This window comes from Sciurus carolinensis, chromosome 1, assembly GCF_902686445.1.
Source record: "Sciurus carolinensis chromosome 1, mSciCar1.2, whole genome shotgun sequence".
NCBI lineage: Eukaryota > Metazoa > Chordata > Mammalia > Rodentia > Sciuridae > Sciurus > Sciurus carolinensis.
The window spans coordinates 67,624,490-67,650,667 of record NC_062213.1 but is presented as its reverse complement, the minus strand read 5'-3'; the positions used below and the strand labels follow the sequence as shown (position 1 = coordinate 67,650,667).

Here is a 26,178-nt window from a genome sequence, read left to right as displayed (position 1 = left end):
TTTGGGTATATGCCGAGGAGTGGATAACTGGGTCAAATGGTGGTTCCATTCCAAGTTTTCTGAGGAATCTTCATACTGCTTTCTAGAGTGGTTGCACCAGTTTGCAGTCCTACTAGCAATGTATGAGCGTTCCTTTTTTCTCCACATTCTTGCGAACAGTTGTTTTTACTTGTATTCTTGATAATGGCCATTCTGACTGCAGTGAGATGGAATCTCAGTGTAGTTTTAATTTGCATTCCTCTGATTGCTAGAGGTGTTGAACATTTTTTTCATTTATTTATTTATTCTTTTGGTACTGGGGATTGCACTCAGGGGCACTCAGTGGGGTCTCACTGAGTTGCTTAGTGCCTCGATATTGCTGAGGCTGACTTTGAACTCCCTATCCTTCCGTCTCAGCCTCCTCAGTTGTTGGGATTATAGGCATGCACCACTATGCCCGGTTCATTTATTTATTGACATTCATATTTCTTCTTTTGAGAAAGGGCTGTTCAGTTCCTTTGCCCATTTATTGATTGGGTTATATTTTTGGTGTTAAGCTTTTGAGTTCATTATATGTCCTGATCTGAGGTGTAGGTAGGAAAGATTTTCTCCCATTCTGTAGGCTCTTTCTCTTTGTGTTCTTGATTGCTTTCATTTCATCTAGTTTTCAAATTTATTGGCATAAAGTTGTTCATAACTTTCCTCTATTTTTTAAATGTCTATAGATTTTGTGGTGATGGCTCTTCATTCATTCCTGATATTTTAATTTGTATATTTTCTCATGTTTTTTTCCTGAGTCAGTTTGGCCAGAGGAGTATCATTTATTGATCTTTTCATAGAACCAGCTTCAGTTTTACTGACATTCTTTACTGTTCTTTTCTGTTTCCTTGATTTTTGTTCTTATCTTTACCGTTTTCTTCTTTTATTTTACTTTATGCTTGCTTTTCTTTTTCTGATTTCTTAATGTGGGAGCTTAGATTATGATTTGAGACCTTATATATTTTCTGTGCATTTCAGTATGCTACAAATTTCTCATTTCTTTATCTGTGGCTCACAAATTTTGGTTTATTGCATTCTTATTTTCACTCAATTTAATTTTCTGATTTTCTTGGTGATTTTTCTTTGACCAATCAGTTATTTGGAAGAGAATTTTAGAAAAATTCCAAAGAGATTTCTTTTTTTCACTTGTAGTCTATTCTGTTTTTTGTTCAGAGAATATACTTTTTGTGATCTCATTGATTTTAAATTTGTGAGATTTATTTCATGGAGCACCAGTTAGATTTTTACTCATTTTAGAAATTGTGATCTTTGATTTTTTTTCTCTTAAATATATGTGTATGTACATATACAATTTCTATATTTATTATTATATATGTTTTATACTTTAAATTAGGTTAATTTCAAAATATTAGTAGTGTCAGAGGTAGCAATTTTGCTTGACTCTCTGAATTAACTGATTACAAAGGAGTTTATATGCCAGCCATGGATTACTGAAATTTTGGGGCTTCTAATAATATTATAACATATATTACAGCCATTTTCTTTAAATGTTTTAGTTCTTACTTCCACCGAAGTATAAAGAGTAGCACCTGATTTGTAAAGTTAGTTTTAATTTTGAAGTGTTCATTTAGATTCACAAAAAATAAAAATTATAAAATAAAATAAATAATGAAAAAATTAAGTACAATTTATATGTAATTTATCTGTAAGATCATATAGTTTAGCCCTAGTCTGGTAAATTGTTCAAGTAGAATTATTTTTCCACACATGAATCTGTGACTTTGTTTGTTTGCTGTTGTTTTTGTTTTAAAATTATTCTTATGCTGATAGTCTTATTTTAAATGAATTCTATTTAAGTCCAGTGTTCACAGCTAGCAAATTACACTCTTGCCCAGAAGAGTACCTTTTTCCTTTCTTTCACTTTTTGATTGATTTCAAACCTTTTATTTTACTACTTCACATACATAGACAAGGAGTGGTCAATAGATGGACAATTTTTTTTAATAAAAAGCAGTATGAATTTATCTTGATTGTTAAATCTGATTTTTAAATGTTGAATAATAATTATATATTCTGATGAAATCTTTTTATATAAAATACATTGAATAGCACGCTAAACGAGAGGTGCATATATAATCAAAACAGTACATTATGTTATTGATTTTGAAGTTTTATTAGTGTTTGCTTACTTATGGAATATTTATCTTTTAATGTGTACTTTGTATAGGTGACTATCAAAATGAGATTGCATTTCCTAAGCATTCTCTAGGTTTACAGTAGAACTCTGTGTGTCAAACTGGAAGGAGTGAACTTGCTCTACTGAAGTCTGATAATAGAAAAAAATAGAAGAATATTGTGGGTAATATTATTTACAATGAACTTCTCATTTCCATAGGCCATTACTTATGCTGTTCTAGTGAATTGGAATTATTTTCAAGTTATTTTGTTTCATTTTTGAACAACTGTAGGACCACAGTTATTAGCCCATGACCTTGACTTTCCCATCATTTTCTTTTTTTATTCTCCTCCCATATTCTAATAGATCTCTGGATTTGGGGGTGATTTCAGGATCACCTACCTGCCCCTTTCCAATCCTTGGCACTTTGGAGTTTTTTTGCAGTCATCTTTTCTCTGTCATTTTACCCAGTCCCTTCTCTTTTGCGTTTTGTTTTTCCATTCATTTCTTCCTTTCTGTCTCTGAACATGCTTAGTAAACTTGTGTTCTTAAACACAGATATTCTGCTCATCATGCTACTTCTCTTTATCATATGAAACATATTCAAAGACTTTTGGTGTCATTTACTGTCTTCTTATTGCTAAAGCTATAATGACTGTAGTTTCTACCCCTTTCTGATGCTACATTTTAAAAAATAATTGTCCTTATTTCAATTTAATGGTTTTTACTTAGACCATATCCTCTTTGATCTGGAGTTGACAGTTCCTTCAGGTCCTCTGCATTCTCTGAGTTGCTGCTTTTTCTTCAGTTAATATCTGTTGGATGTGCATCTTGAACCTGTTTAGACTCTTCCCAGCTGGTCCATGATCTTTCTTCTAAGGACTATTTTCTGACCTCATGTGCACCTTGATAAATATGATCATCCTATCATCCATTCTTTCCCCGTCATCTCTTCTGTTCTCTCCCATGTCACTCCTTGCGTCTTTTCTACAGATGATCTTCAAATTGCCTTCTCTGCCTCTGATCACTTTAAAACTTCATTTCCAGCCTGCCTTGGCATCTCTGTACCTTTTATGTTTGGGGGATTATTTATACCTAGCATGCAAAACAAACAACTTTTCAAGTCAAGTTCATCTTTACTTGTCATGTTCTGTTAAAGGGCATCATAATATAGTATTCAAACTAAAAGACATGAATGAAATCTTTTTGACTCCCTGTATCTATTAGTTAATAAATCCAATGTATGAGTTCTGCCTCTTCAGTGTTTCTTACATTGTCTTCATAGAATTTATTTCAACTGCTGCCATAATTGAGATTTATTATGTTTATTTGGGTTCTTTCCATTTCCTTATTACTTCTTCTTCATCATCTTTTGTTTTTCACATACAAGTTATAACATGTATCAAAAATATGACCAATTATCTTTATTCCATTCTCAGAAATCATTGAAGACTGTAATCATTGAGCTCTGTAAACATTCAGGTATGTTGCTGAGATTGAGGGGTTGTTTGGCCCAGTTGTAGGTGCTCAGACTTTCGCTATGTTTATTAAATATCTATTACTGTGTGGAAAACCACCCCAAAACTTAGTGTTTTAAAATAATAAACACTTACTATCTTGTAGTTTTGTGGATCCATAATTTGTGAGTGGTCCATAATTTGACCCATTTCCTATCTGACTCCCTCACATGGCGCAGGGGTCCTTAGTTCCTTGCCATATGAACCTCTCCATAGGGCTCTTTCAGTGTCATTATTTGGCATTTGGCTTTTTTTGGAGCAAGTGATCCATAGATCATACAAGGTGGAAACCATGTCTTCTTATTGTGTGGTCTTGGAAGTCATGTACCATAATTTCTTCAGTATCTAGTGATAATAAGTGAGTTACACTAGGCATGATGGTGTATGCTTATAACCCCAGCGACCTAGAAGGCTGAGACAGGAAGATCACAAGTTTGAGACCAACCTCAGCAACTTAGACCATGTCTCAAAGTTTAAAAAAGGGCCAGGCGCAGTAGCACATGCCTGTAATCCTAGTGGCTTGGGAGGTTGAGTCAAGAGGATTGTGAGTTCAAAGCCAGCCTTAGCAATGGTGAGGCACTAAGCAACTCAGTGAGACCCTCTCAATAAAATACAAAATAGGGCTGGGGATGTGGCGTAGTGGTTGAGTGCCCCTGAGTTCAATCCCCAGTACCCTCTCCCCAAAAAATAAATAAATAAATTTTAAAAAGGACTGGCAGCAGCTTGGGAGACTGAGACAGGAGGATAACGAGTTCAAAGTCAGCCTCAGCAAAAGGAAGGTGCTGAGCAACTCAGTGAGACTCTGTCTCTAAATTAAATACAAAATAAGGCTGGGGATGTGGCTCAGTTGTCAAGTGCCTTTGAGTTCAGTCCCCGGTATTCCCCCAAAAAAATAAAAATTAAAAAGGGCCAGGAATGTGGCTTTACCAGTGGTAAAATGTGTCTGATTTCAATCCCCATGTCCCTTCCCCCCAAAAAACAAAAACAAAAACAAAAAACAAGTGAGTTACTAACTCTTTTTGACCCTAAAGGGGAAGATAATTGAGTTCCACCTTTTGAGGAAAGACTGTCAAAAAATTTGTGGGTACATTCCACAATCCATATGAGTATGTGTTTTTTTCATTAGGATAGTTGATGATTTGGGGTGAATTAATTTCACTATGAAGTATTTTGAATTATTGCTACATTTATTCTATATTAAATTCTACTTTATAAAGTAACGATGTTAATATGACTTGTATGGAATGTCAGAGATTTATGTATCCTTAATTTTTCTACTAATTTTGAGTTTATTTTACAGGGTTATCCTTTGAAAACCTTAGTTTTGATAATTTTGTTTCTGTTTTCAGAGCAACAACATATCATTGAGTCATTCCCAGCTTTGTCTTATTGCTGTTTTTCTCTGATTCCCTATTTTAAAAAAAATGTATTAAGCTACCAGTAAATTAATTGAAATAAATGGCTTATTTTTCCCTCTCAGCTGATTTGAATAGGATGCACAGACAAAATATAGATGCCTACCATAACCCAGATGCAAGAACATATGAAGATAAAAGGGCTGTTGTATCTCTAGACCAAAATTTAGCCACTTCAAATGCTGAGAACATAGAAGATTCTGGAAATAAAAACTCAGGTTTTTAATCACATTCTATTTTTTTCTTTCTTTTTTTTTTTTTTTTTTTTACATTTCTAAAGTTGTTCAGTAACATTTCTCTTCTGTTCTTTGACACAATTCTTGATGTGATTTTGAAAATTTGGTTCATTTGAGTCAGAATATTATACCTTTCTTCTTAGTAATTTTGAAAAAAGTTGAATTAGGGAAATGTTGGTTTTTAATACTGTTTTTTCTCTACTTCAGTTGCTGCTAACCTTTTAATTTTACTAATTGGGAGAAGTTCTTAAAATCAAACAGTTTTTACACATACAATTTGCTTCTTATATCAGTGACTGCTTTAGTGAGAAGGTATCAGGTATTTTATGATAAATTTTACAAATTATTTTTTTGCTTATTTTAGTGATCACTTACTCTCCCTTGTAAAATCATAGTACCAAAGAAAAAGAAGTAATTAAAAATTTAATATCTGATCACAGACTTCTTTCTTAACCAAATATATTTGCTTTACTGTGAAATAATATAACAAAATTTCTATATGTTGAAATTATTAAATACCTCTTTTATGACTTGCTAGAAAAAGTTGTCATTTTCTTTTATCCAGTATATATGAAAGTATTTAATATATTTAAGAGTCAAAAGAAATATATAGAATATCCCACCTTGCATTATATTTTGATGTTTATAAAAGTAACCATTTATTTACCACCAAATTCTCCTTTTGTACCTGCACAGAAGTTTTGATTATAGCCTAGAAAATAACTTTATATTAGGATGTTTTCCTAATAAAATTTTTATAACTTATAGAACACCTTAGGAGATGGGTTCTGTGCTGTTTTTGTGGAAAACCTGTTCCATTGTTTGATCTCTAATTAAGAGAAAAAAAAAAATACTCTCTTTGATCCACAGTAGAGTTTTGGCCTTTGGGTCCAATTTGGATTTTTGGAGCACTTAAATTGGAATCTTTAATTTTATGAAATTATTAATTTTACTCTTTTACTCTGTAGTAATTCAGTGTGTAGTGTAGTGGGAACATTAAAACACTTTTTCATATTATTGCTGCTAAGAGAATTTTGGCTTAGTGTTTTTCTCTTCTTCATTTGCTGCTACTTTTAGTAGTCTTTATTGAGATCTCAGTGCTACAGATCTTTATCCTTTCCTTCCATACCATGTATTGTTTGTAGTTCTGTCTTAGCCTAGAACTTATTCTTTATTAGTAATTACACTTTCAGGCATCTAGATCTGCTCACCCAGGAAAAACATTTGGAAAATCAACAGTTTCCATGATTCTTTTGCAGGAGTATAAGACTGATAATTGAATTTGTTGTCTATGGCCTTTCTTTCCTACTACCAGGTTTCTGTGCTGGTAGTGTTGCTAGAGATGCTTTATTTCTAAAAATCATTTATAAAAATCATAAAATGTTTAAAATTTCCTGTTTTATGAATTGAAAACCCCCTAAATTCAACTTTGTTTCCCTGAGAATTAGCCTAAAATAAACCTTCTACATGCAAGAACTATCCAAAACCACCTAATTTTTTCTATGCCGTATATATAGTGTGTGTATATATGTGTATTTATACATCTACACATACATGTGTGCTTACATATACATATGTGCCATTTAGTATTTTTTAAAGGCCTTAGGGAACTTGGAATATATCTGAAAATTGAATGTTCTAATGTATGTTTAAGGTTCCTTATCTTGTGATGTTTTGTCTTTATTAGGCCTGTTTTTGAGGCCTTACATAATGTTCTTTTTTTCTTTTTTAAATTTACGGTTTTTATATTAGCTACTATTTATAAGATCTAATGCTAATTTGGCTTAAATTAACTTTCTGGCTTACTATCATGCCTAGATACATTCTATTTTCTTTACATTGGGTAAATGTTTCCATATTATTTTATTTTTAAAGTTATTTCTAAAAGAACTTATTTTCTATGTCTTGGATATTTCTTCATTAGTTGCCCTCAAAGGTTTAGAATGAGAGTGAACATCAGGATGAAAGATGACACTCAATTTTGTTTTGTTCATCAGCTTTCCCACCACTGTATAAGATTTAAAAGAACCTTCAAGGTGTATGTTTGGTTATGTTTTCATTAGAAACATTTTCTAGTGGGGGAAAAAAGTGTGATGTTTAAGTTTGGCTTTCTGCTGATCTATTAAAATAAACATTAATAAATTTAAATACGAGGATAAAGTAGGCTTGAATGACAGGTTAACTGCGAAACAATCTGCCTATACAAAATGACACAAGTCAGGGAAATACATACTTTGGATTGATGGTGTAAAGAATGAGTTAGTAACTCAAAAATAATATAAAGTTATATGAGGCTTAAATGCCATTTTTTAATGTTTGCAATCAGATTCCTGGGAGATAATTACTTCTTTAAATTTCTTTTATGAAATAATTTTTCCCTTCAAGAATATATAATAATAATATTTATAGATAAAATAATAAAAAATTTATTATTTATGTTTATATCCCACTAATTCAATAGTTTTTAAAATAAAAACTGTTAAAATGATTAAGACTTGCTGTGATTTGTTAAAAATGTCTTATAGCTGACTTGGTATCCTATATTTAAATTACGGTTGGGAAGAATTTTGGAATTACCTATTTTTAAAAACAATTTAGAAAACTTTGTGTATATAATACACTTTAATTTGTGATTAAGAACTATTCTTAAGTATAGGGTATTCAACTGTATAAGAATTTAAATATGTATTTTTTCCTCTTAATTCTGGTTTATAGCCTTTTCTGTGATGAGAGTTGTTCAGGCTTAGCTTTTACATTTCTGTAGTGTCTTTTGCTATTATAGCTGTAATATTATTTTCAACTATTAATTAGTTATAGTCTTACCATTTTTCTTTTTATTTATACTTTTCATCTGGTCTTCAGATTCTAATCTCAGCTTTCCTCTTTGGATTTTCCTCTGGATTCTGTATTTAGCACAGCTTTCCTAAATAAGGGTTGATTATCAGATTTTTCATTCTTTAACTTTTACATTTTTCTAATAGTATGTTTTTGTAAAATGTCTTTTTCAAGGTCATGTGCAAACACAGAGCTCTCCTTTTGCTCGGGGAAATATATTTTGTGAACCTCCAACTGATCTTCAGATTAAACAGCAAGAATTATACAAGAATTTTCTTCGTTTTCAGGTGAAAGGTTTATTTGATCATAGTTTAAAAGTTCTGTAAGAATTCTGACAAACTAATCTTGTCGAGATTATTTTTATCCACAGGATACATTTTCAGTTCTAAAATGCCATGTAATTATCTAAAATATCTAATTTATATTAAATATAGGTAGTATTAAAATTACATTATTACTTCAGCTATATCTGAAAAAGGAGATATTTTATATATAGTAGTTGGCTTATATTTTCTAAACTTTATTAGGCCATTGGTTATTAAATCAAAGAATGCTGAGATTTCAAAAATGCACTCAAATATTATCTACTCTGCATAGAATGAATCTTTATATACATTTATAAATTTTCCCAATGATTTGATATATATATATATTTTTTTTTTTGAACAACCAACCCATTTTATTGATTTCAGAAGGCAATTTTAGTTGGGGGAGATATTCTGGACTCATTAGTACAAATTGAAAATAAATGAAAATCAGATGTAAGATAATCAACTTTTATAATTATGTGCTCCATTTTGTATATAAGCAAATGGCATTTAAAATAGTAGAAATGCTCACTTAAGCATTACTATTTCTTAGGTGAATGGACTTACTGAACTCCACACTGTCTGCCCTTATGTTGTATACTAGAACTGGAGTCTGAGATGAATGAGGTGCTTGCCCATAAAGGACCTAGTTTCGTCTTTCCTTACTTCATTCTCATCCACACCCATGTTTACACGCCAGTGTCAGATTAATCCTATTGCCTTGTTTATCTTCCTTTGATACAACTTTTCACACCTATTTTTCTTTTCTTTATCATTTTATTTTTTAATTTTTGTGGTGCTGGGGATTGAACCTAGGGCCTCTGCTCTACCTCTGAGCTGTACCCCCAGCCCTTTTTATTTTCAGACAAGGTCATGCTAAGTTGCCCAGTCTGACCTTGAACTTGTGATTCTCTTGCCTTGGCCTTCTGAGTAGTAAGAATTACAGGTGTGAGCCACCATGCCCAGCCATAGCTATTTTTCTTTACTCAAAATCTGGTAGTGACTTTTCTAAAATGTATAGACCCCTTAGCCTGACATTTAAGGGTATCAAATTTAGTCCTAACCTCTTAAATAGATGCCTCTTAAACAGATTACATTCCAACATGTCATCTTTCTAATCATAATTATTGTGAACTCTTAAATACAGCAATAACATAATAAGTATAGTCTTTAAGAATGGTTGATCTGGCATTAATGTTTATGTGTTAATAAGAGATTGAAAAGACGAAAACCTGGGTTATTTTACTAGAGCACTAATGGTGAAATGAATGAAAAGGCCTTTCTAAGGAATGACAGGATATGGATATTGTAATGTGATAGAATGGCATCAGAGATCACAAAGGTATTGGCCTCTCAAGTTGGTAACACTGCTGAGGATATAGAATCATCTGTTGAACTTAAAGTACCTTGTGCTATATTGCCTATGATGATGACAACAAGTCAAAATTTAAGTTTCTAGAGTTTATTTAGCAAGTCTTAACCATGGTCTAAAGTACAATTTAACCCCCTCCCAATATCTGCCAGTTGTATAACTTCTTTATTGTTTATAAGGTACTGTTTTGCATGTAGTATCTCATTAAACTTCAAAACTCTCTGAGGAAAGATCATATCATCTCTGTTTTAATATATACAACTGATACATAGACTATCAGACTTGTCCATGGTGACAGAGTTGTGAGGCCAGTGCTTGAAGCCAAGTCTCTTGACTTCAGGTGTCATATTTGTAGGTACCACATTTATATTTCTAGGGATTTGTAGGAAGTCTTTCACTTTGAAAAAACTACTAGTACCATATTTCACTGCAAATCATTGCAGATTTCATACATTTTTTTTTTTTTGCAAAAAAGTGGTGTGATCATGATTGTGAAGCTTTTTTTTTAAAATTATTCTAGTATTACTTAAAAATCATCTATTATGCCAGGCGCAGTGGTGCACGCCTGTAATCCCAGCGATTCAGGAGGCTGAGGCAGGAGGATTGTGAGTTCAAAGCCAGCCTCAGCATTTATTGAGGTGCTGAGCAACTTTGTAAGACCCTGTCTCAAAGTAGTACCAAAAAAAATTACCTATTAGTAAACTGTCTTGTGCAACATTAGGATGCATGGAATATTCTCATGAACATATGTTAGAATTGAATAGTCCAAATTGATACACATGTTTAATAAACACTGTTATTGACTTGTGCATTAGAGTCAGAATATTATACTTAAGAAAATTTACTGATTTCTTGTAGTATGGACTTAGAAAATTTAATCCTGTTTGTCCAAAGATTCTGTACTGCTTTTATTGGTTTCATTATCTGACATGTTCCCAGGGGCACTCTTATAAGATGTGCTTAGCATTAGTGCTTTAGTGCTCTAAATAAACCACACTAGTTGACTTTTGAAATATACTGACAGTGTGGTCGTGTTGAGAGTTCTAGGCTTATGGTTCATAGTGTATGAGAAGACAACTGAGCATCATATACCACTGGTGAATACATTGTGCTGTTTACCTTTTAAGTGGTTGAGGAACAGAATTATACCATGCAATGATTATGAGATGAAAGGTCATAAGCCAATTTTGAGACTGAAAAAAAATAGGGTGTGGCAATTACGTGGTAGATGTGATTATGTGGAGAAAAGTTTGATTGTATTAGTTTCAGTTTTCAGTTTTCCTACCCTCAGTGTGTCTGTGAATAGATTGCTCTCATATGGTGGTTTTCACAGTTTTTTTTTTTCCCCCTGTAGTCTCTTAAAATATTTCCCCCCACCAAGCAAAATCTAACAAAATTCTAAGAAAATATAAAATAGCTAAATGGTGTTTATTATTACTATTTACAATATGCATTATCAGACAGGAAGTTGCCAAACTGAAATGTCAAAATAAGTGTTCTAAAATGTTTAAATTTTTGCATAAAGATGGTAAGAGACACTTTAGTCCACAGTCTGCATAAATAAATAAATAATAATAGCTCAAGAAACCTTCATGCTGTTAAAATCATTAATACTTGTGTTAAAATTTTTTTTTTTTGGTACTGGAGATTGAATTCACGGGCACTTCACTACTGAGCCACATCCCCAGCCCTATTTTATATTTTATTTAGAGACAAAGTCTCACTGAGTTGCTTAGTGCCTTGCTTTTTTGCTGAGGCTGACTTCGAACTCACGATCCTCCTGACTCAGTCTCCCAAGCATGTTTGATGTTTTAATTACAGCTGTAAACATAAATTTAAAAACTTAAATTTAATAAGATTAAAAATTTTAACAAAGTATTTGCAGAACCCCAGAAGTACTTTGTTGTTATAGTTTGAAAAGCATGACCTAGAAGATGTTTTTCCTCTTTCTATTGAAGTACTGTTTAGCTTTCCTGTTGGCATTAAACTTTGCATTTATTAGATGTGTGATGCATTCATAGTTTATAAACTGATACTTGATTTTGATGGAGAAGCAACCATGTAAGCCTGCTTATTTTCATGGAGTAAGAAGAAGGGTTGTTTATGAGGTTTTTGGGATCATAAATGGTGCTTTGTCTAGGTATGTTGTATTTGAATAAAAGATCCCCTGCACATTGCTTACTACTAAATACTAGACTTGTACATATTTAATAGTGTGATAAATGTTAGAAAATGTTTCAGGTATATGAAAACATGTTACATGTGAGACAGTTCTCATTATTCAAAAAATTGTCAGCACTAGGTAGAGCAACCTTGAAACTAGAGGAGATGCAGAAAATAAAAATAATATGAACAACCATAACCCATAGCTGAGAATTACAACTCTTTTCATAATCTTAAACCAGAATCATGAATACCTGACACTCATGTTACCATCTTCCTTACCTCGTTCATGGAAGGTATGGACTCTCTTAAGGTTCTCTTCCCTTTAGATCTTAGACTATGCCTTACAGTATTCTCCCCAACTCAGCACTACAGGTTCTAGGTAGCACTCAAAATGAGACTTAATTCTGAATCTTTGAGTTCTAAATATCATCTTTCACTCTAAAAGATTTAGTTTAGGTGTTTGTTTTTTTCTTTGTTAACCTACCAGTAGGTAGAAAAGGAGAAAAGAACATCTTGGGGAAATGAGTTATCGTGTGTTTACACACACACACACACACACACACACACACACACACATAACTAAAACATTAATTTCACTGTTTGAGAATAGTAATCAAATACAAGAACTTTGAGATATAATAGTGGCAATCATTATAGAATAATATAATCATGAAAATCATGAATATTTACTGAGTGCCTTCTATATAGAAAGGATTTTTATGCTGCTTACATTGTTTCACTTTCATTCTTGAGCACTTCTTTGAGGTGTAGATATTAACTCATCAGATGAGAATACTGAGGACAAGATAATTTCTTTACACACAGTCTATAAATATTTGAAACTGGAATTTAACTCATAGCTTTTAATAGTACATCATGCAGCCTTGTTAATAAGATATAGGAAACTGGAAAATTTAGGAACTTTTTAGGAACTTGTAAACACAGGGTATAAGTGTTGAATTTGTAGGATACCAGGAAAAAGTGCTAGTCTGACTTTTTAAAAAAATTTTTAATTTGTTTTAGTTGGTTATACATGACAGTAGAATGCATTTTGACACATTGTACACAAATGAAGCATAACTTCTCATTCCTCTGGCTGTACATCACACCAGTAGTGTAATCATACATGTATATAGGGTAATATTGTCTGTCTCATTGTACTGTCCTTCCCAACTCCACCACTCCACCCATCCCCTCCCCTCTCCTCATTCCCCTCTGTATAATCCAAAGTTCCTTCATTCTTCCCTACCCCCACCCGACTATGGATCAGCACTGACTTTTTAATAGTTTTTAAAAATAAAAATTGTTTATTCTTTAGATTGAAGAAAAGAAACAAAGAGAGGAAGCTGAGCGAGAGAGACTGAAAATTGCAGAAGAAAAAGAAGAAAAACGGCTTGCAGAACAGAGAGCACGAATTCAGCAAGAGTATGAAGAGGAACAGGAAAAGAAAAGGGAGAAAGAGGAGGAGGTACAATTTTCCTCCTACTCTATTTTACTACTTAACTGAATGTGAAATTGTTATTTTGACTTGAAAAGATGTTTGTTAGTTACTTATAAGGGAGAATAGTCTTGAAGTACATTTACAAAATATCAGATTGGTATCCATTCACTGGATATTATTTTATTGAGGTGAAAACTAATTTAAGTGATACATCATTCTTTTAGTCAAACTGTAGTTATAGGCTGGCCAGACAAAGTGATGTACACCTGCAATGCCAACTACTCAGACTGATGCAGGAGGATTACAAGTGAAGTCCAGCCTCAGCAACTTAGTGAGAGCCTATCTGAAAATATAAAATAAAAAATGGCTATGGGTGTAACTCAGTAGTAGAGTGCTCCTGGTTCAAAGCCAAGTATTGGGCGGGGGGAAGCTATAAGCTGATTGAAGATGTCAGAAAGGTACTTTATTAAGCAGACAGCTTCTTTATTTTATGTCTTCTACAGCTTCAGTTTTACCTATATTTCAGGCAAATAAGGTAGCAAATTTTTTTTATTATTATTTTTATTTAGCTTTTAATTTTTTACAGACTGCATTTTGATTCATTGTATACAAATTGGGTACATAATTTCGTTTCTATGGTTGTACACAATGTAGATTCATACCATTCTTGCAAATTTTTTAATAAAGTCTAGAATGTATGTATGAAGTGTATATTTTTCTCTTAATTTTAAAGCAAAGGTTAAAAAATGAAGAGCTCATTCGTTTAGCTGAAGAAAGACGAAAAGAAGCAGAAAGAAAGAAGAAAGAAGAAGAGGAAAGACATAACTTGCAACTTCAGCACTACTATGAAAGAGAAAATATGGTTGGAGAAGAAACAAAGGTAAGTTTCAGACAAAAATGTCAGTCAAATCCATACATTAACCCATATGCACTGTGAGAATTGTCGAGTTGTTAGAAAAGGGGAGAAAGAAGAGAGGTGCTTGTGTTTGCCTTCTTTGTCTAACTACTGAATTTGGGCATTATTACTGAACTTCCTGTGTGCGGTGCTAATACTGTGGTAGTTCTTTCTTTCTTTTTTTATATTGTTTTTTATTGTTTGTCGTATTTAGTTATACATGACAGCAGAATACGTTTGGATTCATTGTACACAAATGGAGTACAACTTTTCATTTCTCTGGTTGTACATGATGTAGAGTCACACAATTCATGCAATCATACATGTACCTAGGGTAATGATGTCTGTCTCATTCCACTGTCTTTCCCACCCCTACAACCCTCCCCTCACTCCCTTCTGCCCATTTCAATCCATTCATAGCCCCTCCATTATATATCAGCATCCACTTATCAGAGAAAACATTTGGCCTTTTGATTTTTGGGATTGGATTATCTCACTTAGCATGATATTCTCCAACTCCATCCAATGCAAATGTCATAATTTTATTTGTTATGGCTGAGTAATATTCCATTGTGGATATATACCAGTTTCTTTATCCATTCATCTGTTGATGGACACCTAGGTTGGTTCCACAATCTAGCTATTGTGAATTGAACTGCTATAAACATTGATGTGGCTGTTTCACTGTAGTAGTATGTTGATTTTAAGTCCTTCAGGTATAGGCCAAGGAGTGGGTCAAATGGTGGTTCCATTCTATGTTTTCTAAGGAATCTCCATACTGCTTCCCAGAGTGGCTGCTCCACTTCGCAATCCCACCACCAATGTGTGAGTGTACCTTTTTCCCCACATCCTGGCCAACACCTATTTTTGCTTGTATTTTTTTTGTTTGTTTGTTTTTTTGTTTTGTTTTTTTGCGGTACTGGGGATCGAACTCAGGGCCTTGTGCTTGCAAGGCAAGCACTCTACCAGCTGAGCTATCTCTCCAACCCTTTGCTTGTATTTTTTATAATAACCATTCTAATTGGAGTGAGATGAAATCTTAGGGTAGTTTTGATTTGCATTTCTAATTACTAGAAATTACTATTCATATATTTGTTGATCAGTTGTGAAATGTCTGCTCAGTTCCTTAGCCCATTTATTGATTGGATTATTTGAATTTTTGGTGTTAAGTTTTTTGAGTTCTTTACATATCCTGGAGATTAGTGCTCTGTCTGAAGTGCATGTGGTAAAGATTTTCTCCCACTCTGTAGGCTCTCTCTTCACGTTATTGTTTCCTTTGCTGAGAAAAAGCTTTTTACTTTGAATCCATCCCATTTATTGATTCTTGTTTTTATTTCTTGCGCTGTGGGGGTCTTGTTAAGGAAGTCTGGTCCTAAGCCCACAGAATAAAGATTTGGGCCTACTTGTTTTCTATTTGGTGCAGGGTCTCTGGTCTGATTCCTAGGTCCTTGATCCATTTTGAGTTGAGTTTTGTGTAGGGTGAGAGAGAGGGGTTTGGTAGTTCTTTCTGCCCAGTGAATTTAATGTGTTTATTTACCTTAGACATTCTCAGTCTTGTTTTTTTTGTGATTACAATCCAAGAGTGGTCTACAGACCAGTACTCTGTGAACTTGTTCTTTTCATGGTAAGACTAAATGTAGAAATTGAGAGTGTTTGGAAACTTTTCTAACAACTTGTCTAAGTAACTTTATGTCTGTTCAATCTACTAATAAAAATATTGGACTTGAATTTCATTTTAATGAAACATTGTTTTTATTTACCTAGTAATTCATTCTTATTCTGTTTTATACAACTTTCCATTGTAGAATGGAAATTTATTAAAAAATTAACGGTGGTTTGCTATAAACTGTTTTTTGAAAACTGTATCGCTGACTTAAAAGGCTGATATTCCCTGTTAGGTGCATGAATAAAAGTTGTTAGAGGTTTCTTCTGTAGAAAGATAATTGACTCTTTTTTTTTGGGTGGCAGGTACCAGGGATTGAACTCAGGGGCACTTGACCACTGAGCCATATCCCCAACCCTTTTTTGTGTTTTATTTAGAGACAGGGTTTCACTGAGTTGCTTAGCATCTCACTTTTGCTGGGGCTGGCTTTGAATTTATGATCTTCCTACCTCAGCCTCCTGAGCTGCTGGGATTACAGGTGTACCACTGCACCTGGTGATAGACTTTTAAGAAAATCTAATTCACACCCTTGCTAAAACTAACAGTTAAATTTAAAACTTTGTGTGTATGAGTATCATTGGGGGTTTGTTAGAAATGCACATTCCTGGATTCCCATCTGCAAGCAATCTGAGGGGGAGATTCAAAGATGTGCATTTTAGTTATCTTTTCAGGTTTTGATGTTGTTGGTCTGGAGACCATACTATGAAAAACCTATGTCTACATTATAAGTCTAGCCCATTTGGTGTAAGAGCATTGTTTACAGGAATTTATATTTATTTAAACATTATTTGTTTAAGGCTGAATGTATAAAAACGGTTCCTTTAAACTTGAATTTCTCTGGTGTAAGGATGTGGTTTGGTATACTGTTCAATGTATAACTGACTCATAATATGAGCCATTTCTGATAAGCTGAACTGTGCTGTTTGATTTCATTCCAGGGTTTATGGTGATAGAAATGATAAGTGTACACATCCAGGATTTTGTTGAAAGATCTTTAAAAGAGAATTTAAAAGATCTGTATTTTTTGGTTTGTGTTGTTTATTTACAGTGTTCTAGGAGTATTAGGCATAGTTTTCTTTCTTAGGATAAATATAGCTGTTCAACCTTATTCAAATGTCTGCTCATTAATTTATTAATAAAGTTTACTTTTTAGAGAAGTTTTTGGTTCACAGCAGAATTGGACAGAAAATACAGAGAAATTTTTATTATAAAACCCATCATTAAAAATGAGAGTTGTTGGTTTTCCACAATTGTGTTTCTACTGATTTCTTATGTTTAACAAATGATATTTTTAAGGAATTTTTATGGCTATTAGTTGAATTGTGAAGTACCATAAAGTTTTAAATCAGCTTTATACCATTTAATGAATTTTGTTTCTTGATTCTGAAATTAATATTACTAGCTGTCATATTTTATATTTATATATTCATGATATATATTTTTGCCTATTCTTTAGTTTTTATCCTGTATCACCATATTTTGTTTTTTGAGTTAGCTTGTGTATTTATTTAGTTTGAATTTTTTGTTTTTTTTTTGGGTAGTGGGGATTGAACCTAGAGGTGCTTAACCACTGAGCCACATTCCCAGCCCTTTTTTTATGTTTTATTTAGAGATAGGGTCTTGCTGAGTTTCTAAGTGCCTCACTAAGTTGCTGAGACTGACTTTGAACTTTGCCATCCTCTGCCTTGGCCTCATGAGCTGCTCGGATTACAGGCATGCACCACTGGTGCTTGACTAGTTTGAAATTTTTTATACTAACCTCAGAGTTACCTTTTAATCATGGATAGCTAAATCCACTTATATTTATTATAACCAGTAAGTTTGATCATATTAACTTAATTTCTGATGATTTTGTTTTGCTTCCTTGATAGTATTTATTTTCTTTTTATATAGACTATGGGTCATTTACTTCATCCTTATGCTTCTTTAGAAGGTTTATATTATCTTTATAATTAAGCCTGAAATTACCTATAGGTTTTAAAAAAATCTTTCTCATATATATATATATATATATATATATATATATATATATATTTCTAATTTTATCAATATCAACAATGAAACTAACTTATGATTTTCTGGCACGCAAAATGAAGACATTCTGATCTTGGTTCCTTCCTTTCTTTTCTTCCCTCCTTTTATTCCTTGATTCCTTCCTTCTTTCCCACAGAGAATATTTATTGTATATTTTTGGGAGTTTTATGCCTTCATATGAAGTTGGAAGCTATAAGCTTTAATACACTGTAAACTGAAATCTCATTTCCATGGAGACATAAAACCCTACCATGATCTGAAAAATTCCCTCATCTATGATAGTTTTGGTGACAAAAGATAAAAATTTTAGAGGTTGATTTATATTGTTTTATAGAAAGTGGCTTTGTTTTCTTCTTCTTCTTCTTCTTCTTTTTTTTATCATCCCCTTTCCCTTTTATATTATTAAGATGATGTTTTTAGCTGGTCACAGTGGCGCATGCCAGTAATCCCAGTGGCTCGGGATCTGAGGCAGGAGGATTGCAAGTTCAGAGCCAGCCTCAGCAACTCAGCAAGGCCCTAAGCAAATTAGTGAGGCCCTGTCTCAAAATAAAAATAAAATTAAAAGAAAGGACAGGAGATGTGGCTCAATGGTTAAACACCTGTGGGTTTAATCCCTGGTACGAAAAAAAAAAAAAGATGTTTTCACTTTGGTTCTGTGTTTGGAATACTGTTGCTTTAAGTTTGTTGATATTTAAAAAAAAAAATCCTAATCTTAGAGACATATTCTTTTAATTCGTATATCTAAATTTATTTATTTTTATCATAATAAATCTACTTGATCTTATTTAATTGAATTTCTGACTCAATATTTTATTAAGCAATCTCAATTTAAATGGTATTATACACTTAAGTGTATATAGTTTACATGTATATGTGTATACATTTCTATATATTTGTTTTTGTTTTTAAATTTTCAGCGTGTAAGACAGCCTTCTCCTGTAGTTCCTGCTCTTCAGAACAAAATTGCAAGCAAACTCCAAAGACCTCCTTCAGTTGACAGCATCATAAGTTCCTTTATTCATGTATATACTTTTTATTATTTTCATTTGTTAATCTTAATTAACTTATTTGAATTTGGGGTATTGAATAAGATTTTCTTATTTATATTTTGGTACATTAAATTTTTTAAAATTTGAAATACAGACAATGTCTACATTAATCTGTCTGTTGCTGAAGTTGTAACTGATAGTATTTGGTGCCCTAAAGTTTAGTTCTTTCAACAAACTATAATTTAGCAAAGGGTTTTGTCCAGGCTCTTCAAGAAGGTCCTTTCTTTGAAAAATTACTTTCTAGCTAGCTGTAGTTATGCTTATGAAGTCCCTTATATTTTAGGCTGAGTTATAATCAAAAGTGAAGTAGGAAAATCTTTTAGAAGGGTTGATCTTTGAGCTAATGCTTGAAGGATGAGTAGGAATTGGCCATCACGACAAAGAGGGTGAAGGACTTTGAGCATGCACAAAATCAGCTAGATGGGAGGGCAGGACAGATCACATGGAGAATCTGCTGTGGTTTGGTCTGGATTGATAATGCTTAGTGATAAGGCCACAGAGGGTAGAGAACAACATATGCAGGGTATTGGAGAGACTACTTAAGACTTAAACTTAATGCCATGGGCTCATGAATTCCAAACAGGCTAATATCCAAATAGGCAAAGAAGTGTTTTAGAAAAACATTTTCCTAAATTCTACCCTGAGAGTCTTGATTCAATTGCTCTGTGGTAGAAAATGCATGGAAATTCATTGCAGTGTTAAGCAGGAGAATGACATGGCCAGTTTTGTTTTGTATAATGTTATCAGGCAATAAAGACTACAAATATGGAGACAAGTTGAGATGCTTTTGTAGAGGTCCAGATGTGAGACTTTGAGGACTTAAAGGTGTTGACACAAAGAACTGAGAAGGGTGGGGTTAACAAGTTCATGAAATATTTAAGACACATAAACAGTGGTATTTGTTTTGGGGGAGTGTACCAGGGATTGAACTGAGGGTCACTCGACCACTGAACTATACCCCCAGCCCTATTTTGTATTTTATTTAGAGACAGGGTCTTGCTGAGTTGCTTAAGGCCTTGCTAAGTTGCTGAGGCTGGCTTGAACTCACCAGCTTCCTGCCTCAGCCTCCCAAGCTGCTAGAATTACAGGCATTCACCACTACTCCCAGTAAAAAGTGGTATTTCTTGACTCAGTGTGTGGTATGTAGAAGTCAATGGTAACTTTCAAGTTTCTGGTGAGGGGTTACATAGAGTAGGGGGTTGAAAATATGAGCTGTGGCTAAGGAAAGAGTTTTGGATTAGATTTGTAGTTTTGGAAGTCATTAACATATTGTTGCTTATCAAATTAGTATGATTGTCTAGGATGAGTGTGGAGAAAGAAGTAAAAAGGGCTGAGAATGGAACACTGGGGAATTTACTATGTTTGAGAAGCAGAGAAAAGAATAGAGATAGAGAAGGTAAGAGAAAGTGGCAATGGTATCATTTGCTACTGGCCAAAAAAAAAGGATTTAAAATGCCCATCAAATGTGTCATTTGGGGATCACTTTGTGACTCTGGCAAGGGCAGTGTTGCCGAAGTAATAGGCTATAGAACACAAGCACTAGTGTATTGAGGAGAGAAAGAAACCTGGCTTGAAGGGAAGGAGAGAATGGACAGTATATAGTGAAGAAAGGTGAGGTAAGAATGTTTTTTTAAAAGCAGGGATAAATTTTATGCATAGACTGAGAAGAGGAGTTTGGGGAAAAGAAGATAATTGAAGACTGGAGTCACTTATCAGATAGAATATGGAAGAAGCGATTGTCTTTAAATAGGGACATGGATCCTTCCATTGTTAAAAGAAGAAAGATTAGACACAGTTGTGGGCAAGTTTTATAGGTAGGGGTGTGTGGAATTGGGTTCCTTTACATATAAGTTAAATTACTCCTTTTAAGCTTTTGAGTAGAGGAGACATCTTAACATTTTTGCCATTACTGTTGTAACAGGAAAGTTCCATGTCCAGGGCACAGTCTCCTCCAGTACCTGCCAGGAAAAATCAGCTCCGTGCAGAAGGTAAAGTTAAATTTTAAACCTATAATCCTAGAGTGTTTTTCTTTTTTTAAACTTTTTATTTTAAAGTAATTATAGACTTGTAGAAAGTTGCAAGAATAGTATTGAAAGGTGCTGTGTACCTTTCCAGTTGGTTCCCCCAGTAGTAACGGTATCTTATGTGGTACAATTCCACAGCCAAAGAGGTAGCCTTGGTACTCTCTGCACACAGACCTTCATTGATTTTTACTAGTTTTTACTTGTATTTGTGTGTATGTGATTTCAGGCATAGTAGGTGAACATTGTGTATCATTTGTGTAACCACCACTGCAATTTGGTTTCAGAATTGTTCCATCACTTATAAAGGAACTCCCTTGTGTTACACTGCCCATTCCCAAGAATATCTCTTAACTTGAAATTCCTATACTATCAGAAAGTGGGTTCCAGAGTCTTGATGATGTTCTTCAATGTGATCCATGTATATATAAAACAATAAAATGTCTTTCATAAAAATTTCTCTCTGAGCTTTTTAGTGTATTGTAAGTTAGGTTGTGTTTTAATGCTTAATCTTTTGTTCTTACTCTTGCCTTGTTTTCTACTTGGGAATTTGCAGAGGAGAAAAAAAATGTAATTATGGAATTATCAGAAATGAGAAAACAGCTTCGTAGTGAAGAGAGGCGTTTACAAGGGCGGTTGCTACACATGGACAGTGATGATGAAATTCATATAAGGTAAGTTTAGGATTGCATTTTTTGTTGTTGTTGTTTTTTCTTGAGTTCTTTTATCTGTATCACTTAGCCAGTGATTCTATAATTTTAGAACATGATTCATCTTACTTTCTCCTTACTTTCCCTTTCTTAGTCTTCTAGAAATTTAGGCATAGAAATTTAGTCCACAAGGGAATACTGACATTGGATAGAAAATTTCAGGATTGGACTAGTCACAGAAAATACCATTTTAGAACTATTTTTTTACATTTTCCTTCAATAATGTAATGCTTTCTGGAATACTTATTTTTTAGCAAAATCACAAAAAGGTTACCAAATTATCTCTGAGCATTTTTACCAGGACTTATAAATTTTCTAAAGCAGTGTTCTTCAGATTATGAGTTGTAATCTTTTAGTAAGTTCTGAAATCAGCATAGTGGGTAATTTATTACTCTCTTTTTAAGTAAACCTTGTATTTTGGAATAATTTTAAGTTACAGAAAAGTTGTAAACACAGTTCAGAGTTTCTGTAAACCCTTCACTCAGCTTTTCCTGTTGTTGACATATTATATTACCAGGGTACATTTGTCACAACTAAGAAACTGATATTGAAATGTTACTGCTAACAAAATTCCATATCTTCACAAAAAAAAATCTCTTTAACTCATTCACAATTATCAATCCCTATTTTGTTCTTGGCACACAACAGATATGATGTAGCTCATGCAAATATGATCTAATAACCAAATTTGTAACTTATCAGCCTATTTAACTCTTAGCCTTATGGAAATTAGACAGACATGAATGTAAGTCTCCTAGAAGCTTTTTGGTATTTATTTTAATGACTTTCCATAGACTTCCTGTCACCCTAGGTGAGTATTAGAGGTCTGTGTCAGCCTTGATGGGGTTGCTTTATGGACCTAGTAAATGCCAGAAAGGAAACTCATGAGAGTAGGGTTACTACCTGTGAAGAATCTAGCCTCCTATCTAGGGACTTAGGTAAGATTTAATGATAAATAAATGAAGGAGTCTGACTAAATCTTGTATTATGATTGTAGCTTGGTGCACTTTTTAAAAAAGAGGACCTATCTAGTGCTGAGGGAAGCAGCAATAGATATTCAGTTTTTTATTTTCTGAACTAAACTTATCATTCCCCATCCTTGTCCTTTCCTGTCCTAACCCCTCAAAGCTCTAGCAGAAAACTTCTTCCTGAGGTTCCTGCTTATGTTAATTTCCTAGGTACCACAGGAATAGAGTATCAATTGACTAATTTAAATATTAAATTCCCTGGAAACATTGTATAAAATCAGTGTTGTGGGATTGGGGTTGTGGCTGGGAGGTAGAGTGCTTGCTTTATACATAGGAGGCCCTGGGTTCTATCCTCAGCTCCACATAAAAATAAATAAATAAAATAAAGGTATTATATCCAACTAAAATTTTTTAAAAAAATCAGTGTTGGGGACTCCACACAATACCTTTTATATTGAGCAGCACATGAAAATTATTGTTCTTTGTGTAAGTTTTACTTTGGGCTGAGGTGATATTTACATGTCAGGTACTATGCTAGGTACTTTACTTGATATCTCTTAATTCTCCTGCTAATAACATGACTATACTGGATACATATATCATTTCATAGATAATAACATCAAGGTCAAACAGCCAATAAGTAGCTCTGTGTCTCTGCCCTTAGATACTGTAGTCTTTTTACTACGTGAACATTTTATGACAAGGCTGAATAATTCCACTCTTCTAACTGCATCTGAACATTTTGAAAGACTATAATGAGCTTTTATATATACCCTATTTTTTTAATAATAAGTTGAAATAAGAGAGCTGTTAATTTTTCATAATATACTGTGTTTAAAGATTGCTGATTTCTTTTACAGTAAATTTAGTTTTTCTTCCTATGAAACATTTATCATGTTTTGTCATTTGTCTACAGGAAAAGAGAAAGGAATCCCATGGATATATTTGACATGGCTAGACATCGGGTACAGGCTCCTGTCAGAAGACAGTCACCTAAGGGCTTAGATGCCACAACTTTCCAGAATATTCATGATTTTAATGAGCTGAAAGACAGAGGTAAGTACCTGTTGCTGCTCTAAAGATAGAGCAAGAGTGTTCTACCATATTCAAGGATCTTTAAAGATGTTTGTACTCTGTGTTTAAGATAAATTTTTTTTATATAATGTATATTTTAAGTTATGATTAATAAACTCTAGGTACATTATAGGTCTTCAATTTACCAGTCTGGTAGATGAAACTTCAACTTGGCTAAACATTTTCTTTTGGAGAGTGCATCACTGTAAAAGTCTCAGTATGGGGGGAGATTATATAGACTAGTGTGAAGAATGGAATTTGGCATTTAGTGGAGGACGGATAGGTGAAGATAAGCTTATGAGAAAGGCTGAGGAGGAGAAGATAGACCAACTGGAGGAAAAGCAAGAGAATGTGGGATCCTGAAAACAGAGAGAACAGAGCAAGTCGATCTTTAAGGACAAGGGATTATGTGAGAAGAATGTCAGCAAGTGTCAGTTGAATCAGAGGCATTGGTGACTGCAAGCAGGGGAATGATGGGATTAGAAGCCAATTAAATCCTTTGACTTGAGGATTTAGAAGGCAGTAGAGTAGGCCTAAGACCACCCTGGGAAAGAAAGCAGAGGCTGTAGGAGCTGCAGAACTTGGTAGGAATTAGTGAGAAAAGCTATTGCAGAAAAACCTTAGGGTACAGGAAAGGGAAGAAATCATCAACAGCAGCATCCTTGAGTAGGCAGGAGGAAATTGAGGGGATTTGAGGATCAGAGTTGATAAAATATTTGATGTACCCTTTTAGGGGGAATGGGAGGGAAACCTTAGTAGGAAAGCAGGATTGTTGAGGTATGAGTCTTGAAAGACTGAAAATGTGTGAAGAACCAAAATTTATGTTGTATGTGATTTTTATTCTATTTTTTTTTTTGAGCATTCAGGAGAGCAGGTTTTGGAGCAGAGAAGGCAAATTGTGGGATGTGATCATCTAACAAAATCAGATAAGCTAGAATTTAAATTTTTCTAGTTAGTTCATTATAATTATACATACATTGTGGAATTCATTGTTAAATATTTGTACATGCTCTTTTTATTTTTAAAAGGAAGATGCATTGATTATAGCAAATATGTACAGAAAGATAGGAAGAGGGAGAAATCACTTTAGTTAAGTCATTTATATATAATACCATTAACATTTTGGATCTAGTCTTTGAGCATAATTAAAATAAAAAAAGTAAAATAAAAAAAAAAGATGTTATTTAACTTTCTCTTTTCACTTAAGTAGACATATATATCATCAATGACATATGCTATAGTTTTTTTTTATTGTAAACAAATGGAATACATGTTGTTTCTCTGTTTGTACATGGAGTAAACGCATACCATTTGTGTAATCATAAATTTACATAGGGTAATGTTGTTTGATTCATTCTGTTATTTTTCCCTTCCCCCCACCCCTCCCACCCCTCTTTTCCTCTATACAGTTCTTCCTTCCTCCATTCTTGTCTTCCTCCCTAACCTTAACCCTAACCCTAAACCTAACCCTAACCCTAACACTAACCCCTCCCACCCCCCATTATGTGTCATCATTCGCTTATCAGCGAGATCATTCGCCCTTTGGTTTTTTGAGATTGGCTTATCTCACTTAGCATGATATTCTCCAGTTTCATCCATTTGCCTGCAAATGCCATAATTTTATCATTCTTTATGGCGAAGTAATATTCCATTGTATATATATACCACAGTTTCTTTATCCATTCATCAGTTGAAGGGCATCTAGGTTGGTTCCACAATCTGGCTATTGTGAATTGAGCAGCTATGAACATTGATGTGGCTGTATCTCTGTAGTATGCTGATTTTAAGTCCTTTGGGTATAGGCCGAGGAGTGGGATAGCTGGGTCAAATGGTGGGTCCATTCCAAGCTTTCTGAGGAATCTCCATACTGCTTTCCAGAGTGGCTGCACTAATTTGCAGCCCCACCAGCAATGTATGAGTGTACCTTTTTCCCCACATCCTCGCCAATACCTGTTGTTGCTTGTATTCTTGATAGTCGCCATTCTAATTGGGGTGAGATGGAATCTTAGGGTAGTTTTGATTTGCATTTCTCTTATTACTAGAGATGTTGAACATTTTTTCATATATCTGTTGATTGCTTGTACATCTTCTGTGAAGTGTCTGTTCATTTCCTTAGCCCATTTGTTGATTGGGTTATTTGTATTCTTGGTGTAGAGTTTTTTGAGTTTATAAATTCTGGAGATTAGTGCTCTGTCTGAAGTATGATTGGCAAAGATTTTCTCCCACTCTGTAGGCTCTCTTCACATTACTCTTAGTTTCCTTTGCTGAGAAAAAGCTTTTAGTTTGAATCTATCCCAGTGTTGATTCTTGCTTTTATTT

General features: G+C 33.6%; 1 protein-coding gene across 7 annotated transcripts in view; it reads left to right on the top strand.

Moving 5' to 3' along the window:
• The window catches only part of Cspp1 (centrosome and spindle pole associated protein 1), a 126,009-nt gene that overhangs the window by 74,740 nt on the left and 25,091 nt on the right, over positions 1–26,178 (top strand). For 5 of the 7 annotated variants that reach the window (XM_047547476.1, XM_047547448.1, XM_047547468.1 and 2 more), the window contains 8 exons: positions 5,153–5,305; positions 8,333–8,445; positions 13,323–13,472; positions 14,179–14,325; positions 18,955–19,059; positions 21,008–21,074; positions 21,664–21,781; positions 23,702–23,841. In XM_047547476.1, coding sequence (XP_047403432.1) covers positions 5,153–5,305; positions 8,333–8,445; positions 13,323–13,472; positions 14,179–14,325; positions 18,955–19,059; positions 21,008–21,074; positions 21,664–21,781; positions 23,702–23,841 — 993 coding nt within the window. The remainder of the gene's footprint in view (positions 1–5,152; positions 5,306–8,332; positions 8,446–13,322; positions 13,473–14,178; positions 14,326–18,954; positions 19,060–21,007; positions 21,075–21,663; positions 21,782–23,701; positions 23,842–26,178) is intronic. The other 2 variants (XM_047547462.1, XM_047547453.1) reach the window with 1 other exon arrangement.